Raw genomic sequence first — 6,366 nt, forward strand, 5'->3', positions numbered from 1 at the left:
CAGTGACTGAATGATACCCCAGATCGTCATGCAGTGTGAAAAGAGCAGTGAACCGACGAGTTTGAAAATCGTGCAGTCTGAACTAGGCTTAATAGAGGATAAAGTAAAAGTTGTTTTACACTTCATGATTAAAGCCTATTACATTTCCTAATTTAAATATTTTGCAGGAAACATAAATCCGATCAGTTATCCAGATGTAAATGCACTGTCCTGACTGACGAGCCGATCTGCTTGATCGGATCATCACGGTGATCGCATAATGCGTAAAAATTGTAAACGCAGCCAGAATAAGTTACCTCTAGAGTGGATTATTTCTGATAACAAGCAAAATAAGTAAGTAAACTGCATTAGACATACAGTCTAAATTTCATTAGACGCTGCTCTCGTATGCAGTCAGACTGGATATTTATGAAGCATTCAAGGCTTTTTGGTGAGTCGCACACACTGTTTTTGCGCTGCTGTCATATGCTCTCAGCTGGTTCGTTAATATTTATATCAAGCTATCCAAGACTAGTATGTCAAAAATATGTTTCTTCTAGTAGTGCGTCATACTATCCACTAGCCAGACTGATAAACAAACATAGACCGGAAGTTAACTTCGGGCCAGGTGCGTGACCATGGCAACTCTTGTGCATCCAATGAAACCGTCTATAGTTCTGCCAGAAAGACTCGGGAGAATAAATACTGTGACAATTATCCATTTATTAACAACCCAGCAAGCAATAAAGTACTTTGGCAAAGGCCCCGTCTGTAGCTCGCAATCAGAGGGTATGGACTCTGCATATCCTGCCTGAAGACGAAGGCAGAGGCGCAGCGGATTTTTGCACATTTTTATATTGGAAGATCAAAAGATTTGCAGATTTATTTTTACAGACATCTTTGATAATTTTTACCAGGGTTCCCAATTTTTCTCTGTAAGTAGGTCTAAATTCTTCAAAGGCTATGAAGATCTGAATGAGTGTTGGTATATGGGATGGCTTACAGAGGATTGTTCTTGTCACCTATAGCAACTGTTAAAGTTGATGAGTGGCAAGAATGTTTGTACTGGACTTATAAAAACAAGTTATAAAAAGTTATATTAATCTGTCAAAACAGGAAAACATGGTTCACAAACTGAAGGGAAATGAATGACACATTTGGAGGATGCATTTGAATGTGATGCAAAAAGTTTTCAAATGCAGCCTTCGAAGAATTGGAAGGCAGCTATTGTATCAACTTCACTTCCTGGTAAACTGGTGCAGTACCAGTCTGTAGCACAAGTCAATAGCAAACCAGTCATTTCAGGAAGCACTCGCCATTTTAATTTGCTACATACATCAGGGTGACTCTCATCACTGGAAAGATCAAGCAATGTTAGGAGTGGTGAGCCTTATTTTGAGGTGACAAACTGGACACTGGACAGTGTGGGAAGCTTAATTCCCTATCTGGGAACTCGAACGTGGAGTGTCTTTGGGAAGACACCCATTAGTTGCACGTTTCCTCCGTGGCACTTTAAGGTTGAGGCCAGTGGTACATTCGAGGGTCATTTGTTTTGCGGGGCCTGTCCGAGGCTCCATTTGAACCTATTGAGGAAATATCAGAGAAATTCCTGACTCTTAAGACCATCTTTTTACTGGCCATTTCGTCCCTTAAAAGAATTGGGGACATTCAGACCCTGTCGGTAGGGCCCTCATGTTTAGAGTTTGCGCCTGGCATGGTAAAGGCTTTCCTTCACTCCAGACCAGGTTATATCCCCAAGGTTCCTACGAGCCCAAGGGGTCCCATCACTCTGCAAGCCTTCTGTCCTCCTCCTTTCGTGACGTCAGACAAGGAAAAGTTAAATCTGCTTTGCCCGGTTAGGGCGCTTGACGCTTATGTCCACAGAGCTGCCCTGTGGAGAAAGACTGACCAACTATTTGTCTGTTTCGGAGCTCCGAAGAAGGGAGCACCAGTGTCTAAGCAGAGAATGAGCAAGTGGCTGGTCGAGGCCATCTCACTTGCTTATGAAGCGGCCGGACAGCCATCTCCTCTGGCTGTCCGGGCGCATTCTACTAGGGGTATGGCTGCTTCTAAAGCACTTCTGTCGGGGGCTTCCCTCCTGGACATCTGTAACACGGCAGGCTGGGCTTCGCCGCTGACTTTCGTAAGATTTTACGAATTGGATGTAGCATCTACAGTTGGGGCACAGGTGTTATCGTAGTCGTGTGCGCTACGGTTTCACACATACGAGCACTTGGTCCTATGGCGATGTGGGTATAAGCGTTCTCACAGCGTTTCGACGCAGCTCAAGTTCCCAGATAGGGAACGTCTCGTTACGTATGTAACCCTAGTTCCCTGAGGGGAACGACCAGCCATATTCCCGGCATGCCCGTGATCACTTACTTCAGGCTGTTTCAGAAGCTAGTTTCTGTTTGTGTTTGCAGATGCTTTATAGTTTCCGGTCGATGACGTCACCCCGTCGATGACGTTCGATCTTCGTTCGACGTTCGATCACGTTCGACGTTCGATCACGCAGAGGCGTTCTCACAGCTTTTCAACGCAGCGTCTCGTTCCCCTCAGGGAACTAGGGTTACATACGTAACCGAGACGTTTCTGCCTGCTGCAACCATCTCAGAATCATGCTAGTATGGTTCCCAGTTGCTTGTGAAAACCTTGTCAAACCTTTGGGACCCCTGATGTCACCGTAGACGGGTGTTCACCAGACTGTGGGTCAAAGCAAGGGTGAAAATTGTTTTCAAACAATCTCTCCAGTGTCATTACTTTTTTCTTTATGAATTAGCATTAAATTAATAATTAAAATTATAATATAAAGGAATAACAGATGCACAGATAATTTGTATCTTCTCTTATAACACTGGAACCTCTCACATCAGAACTATGCAACTCTTAAGCATATCTACTGTTCATCTTCTTTATAACACTGCTACAAATTTGCAAAGCTTATCTGACACATCTGATAACTTGTACTTAAACTAGTTTGACCCACAGTTAGTAAAATGTTAGCAGCTTAGGCCCAGGCAATGTGTTAAACTAATATTAGAAGATTTGTCATCGCATCTGAACTACAAACCTTTGACACCCACAACCACACAACCATCATATAAAAAGGCAGGTTAGAGAGACAACTTATTCTATGACGGTGATGATCTGAGCTGTACATTGAATAATAGGTAACTGAAAAAAAATCATTAAATTAATTATATTAAGATTTTAAACAGACAGTTACGGTTTAATGTGCTTTTTAAACGTTTTGTTTGTTTGTTTTAAAAAAAACAATACTGCAATTTTTATGAAGGTGTTATTGTTACAATTCTATGCTATTGCTATTATTAAGTGATGTTAATTTTCACACCAATAATGATTTGATGGATATGTTGAAATGTTCTTATCTCATTACAGATGATGGGGCCGTTCCAGATTTACCTTGCTGTTTTCTGGACTTTGCTTCTCATGAGCATTTCTGGAGAGGATGACATAGCTGCATCAAAAGAGTGTGAGAATGCTCCCTTTGTTCCAGGACACAATCTTGCTGGAGAGGGGTTTGATGTTGTGACCATGACGCGAAAAGGTTCTTATGTGATCGACACAGAAAAATGGGATTTAGGAAATGGCAAATGTAAATTGCGCAAGAACAGTTACATGAATAAAATAAAGCAAAAGCTACCAGCAGCAGTTGTAGGCTGGAGGACCTTGCCAAAGTGTTCAATGAAGGTCTCCAGTCAGATCTTTGAATCAAGTGAAGCACTGGTCAATGATTCATCATCTGCACTCTCGGTCAGCTGGAAAGTTGGTTTAGATGTGAAAGCTGCTGGAGCTGCAGTCGGAAGCACTCATTCCAGGGAAGCCAAATTTGCGATGCAAAAATCTAAAGAAGACAAATACAGTTTCATCAAACATGAAGTTGCATGCAGCTTTTACAGGTGAGAAAGTTGGCTTGTTTTTCCTCATTGAATGATTATGAGAAGAAATGAAAACTTTAATTTTAAATGGCTCCCACTTTGATCCCACTAAATTCAAACTGTTTCTTTATAGATATCGCGTAGCTGAAAAGCCTCCTCTTCATGCTGAGTTTCTTGAAGCAATCAAATCACTCCCTGCATCCTATGATCCAGACGCCTACCGCAACCTGATCGCCACATATGGTACTCACTTTACCACCGGTGTCAAGTTAGGAGGGAAAGTGAAAGCCATAACAGCCATCAAATCCTGTCAGGCATCTTTGAGTGGACTTACAGACACTGCGGTGAAAGACTGTTTGGATGTAGAAGCCTCTGGTTCATACAGTGTAGCAACTGTGAAGGTAGAGAGCCATTTTTGTAAAGAAAAAAAGAAGAAGATGGGGAACAATGAAAAGTTCAGCTCCATGTTCAGTGAGCGTCAGACAGAGATTATTGGAGGAAATATAAATGGAGAAGATTTGCTTTTTTCTGGTTCATCACACCCAAATTCCGTTAAGAACTGGCTTGAGTCTTTGAAGAGCCTCCCTGACGTTGTGCACTACTCTCTGAAACCCCTCCATTTCTTACTGAGTACTAAACACCCTGCAAGGAAAGGGCTAAAGAGAGCTGTTGAAAAATACATTATAGAAAATGCCCTCATGAAGGTTTGCTCTGAGCATTGCAAGATTGGCAAGAAGTGCAGTGCAAGAGATCGATGTGCTTGTGTTTGTCAAGGCAATCAAATGATAAAGTCCAATTGCTGTCCAGCTGAAAAAGGACTTGCCACCCTAAAAGTCTACAACCTCAGAGCCAACGGTCTGTATGGAGATAGATTTACTCAAACAGATGGTGCTGTATTAGTTACATATGGCACACAAAGTAAGCGCACTGAGACTATTAACAATAATGACAATCCAAGTTGGCCAGAAACATTTGAGTTTGGTGCTATTAAGATCAGAATGGCCAATAAACTTACTTTTGAAGTGTATGATGCAGACAGCTACTGGAACAGTGATCTACTTGGTAAATGCTCTTTTGATCTTAGAAGTGGAGTTGTGAGTGATGTTTGTGCTTTTACATATGGTACCTTCTTTTTTACCTATGAAGTGAAATGTGCACCCGGTCTAAATGGCCCACAGTGTAATGATTACATACCTTCTCCAATGGCTGCCTCTCTGGCTGACATTTTCAGCTCAAGAAATGGTGTTCTGGTTAAAGACATGCCCAGACTTGGATCAGCTCAACATTTCTCAAGTAAATTCAAGAGCGCTTATGGAAGATGGATAAAACTGTAACATTTTTGTAGGAATTCAAAGCAGGCCTTATGCATTAAAGCCATAATCTTACAATGCTTTCTAATAATAAAATGCTTTAAATGCTTAAGAATAAACTTTGCTCAGTTATTTTAATTCCAATTATTTGTCTTCGTATTTTGTTTCATTAAAGCATTTACAAAACTTGATCTGTGTAATTTATTTGCTTTTTGGGAAGAAAGCCATCCTAAAACTGGTCAAACTAATAGCTGTTATTGTGGTTATTTGAATAGAATGATTTATTTGAATATGCAATCATATAAACTTAATGATAAAAAAACTAAAAGAAAGTTCAGTCACTTTGTGTCAAGTTAAATCATAGCTATCACCTGTAACATGATGGCAGTTGAGCAAACTCAGGGTTACGGGGTTAGATTTGAGTTGACAAAATTTAAATAAAAAAAATCAATCCAGGCAAGATATTTATAGTCATTTAAACTAAAAGCTTTGTTGAAAATTAACTTAAATTAAAATTACTAAAATGACCCAGGTGTAATGGATTAAAGGTAGGCTATAATAATTATATAAATAATATATAAATCATATAAAATAATTATAACAAATTATCATCCCTTAAATCCAGACAATTGTATCTACAAACCCGATTCCAAGAAAGTTGGGACACTGTACAAATTGTGAATAAAAAGGAATGCAATCATTTACAAATCTCATAAACTTATATTTCATTTACAATAAAATATATAGATAACATATCAAATGTTGAAATCTGTCAGGATTCTGACCTGGCAGCCTTGTCTGTGTTGTCTTTGTTTAATGTTTCTGTGTTTGTGTTGTGTCTAAAGCTTGGAACATATTTGCAAGAACAAAAAAATGTGTTCTTTTTCTTAAGGTGGCAAGAACAAGAATAAAGTTTGTTCTGGCCAGTACATTCCATACTTCACAAGAAAAGCAGGTGCCGATCATTTGCGTATCTCTGCATTACCCACGCCCACTTTAAATGTATGACCAATCACACAATAGTTCTCAGACACCCGTAAGAAAAAAGTTCTGATCAGGCGATGTGTTGAGAACAAGCTGCGAGAACTCCCAAACCAGGGCTGCGAGAACAAAATGACATCATTATGTTCTAGCAGCTCTGGGAGAAAGAACTTTTTTCTCTGTTCTTGCGGAGCATT

General features: G+C 40.0%; 1 protein-coding gene across 1 annotated transcript; it reads left to right on the top strand.

Annotated features, from left to right (window-relative positions):
• The first annotated feature begins 3,093 nt into the window (after positions 1 to 3,093).
• On the top strand, positions 3,094 to 5,372 carry LOC137047789 (perforin-1-like). Its single transcript, XM_067425667.1, has 3 exons — positions 3,094 to 3,149; positions 3,379 to 3,899; positions 4,012 to 5,372. The coding sequence occupies exons 2-3, from the start codon at positions 3,379 to 3,381 to the stop codon at positions 5,210 to 5,212; spliced, it is 1,722 nt and encodes a 573-aa protein (XP_067281768.1). The 5' UTR covers positions 3,094 to 3,149; the 3' UTR covers positions 5,213 to 5,372.
• Positions 5,373 to 6,366: the final 994 nt, after the last annotated feature.

Source organism: Pseudorasbora parva, chromosome 19, assembly GCF_024679245.1.
Source record: "Pseudorasbora parva isolate DD20220531a chromosome 19, ASM2467924v1, whole genome shotgun sequence".
Taxonomy (NCBI): domain Eukaryota; kingdom Metazoa; phylum Chordata; class Actinopteri; order Cypriniformes; family Gobionidae; genus Pseudorasbora; species Pseudorasbora parva.

Coding starts and splice junctions, on each gene's coding strand:
- LOC137047789 (XM_067425667.1), top strand. CDS start 3,379: ATGATGGGGCCGTTCCAGATTTACCTTGCTGTTTTCTGGACTTTGCTT. Junction 3,900..4,011: donor GTTGCATGCAGCTTTTACAG/GTGAGAAAGTTG, acceptor GTTTCTTTATAG/ATATCGCGTAGCTGAAAAGC.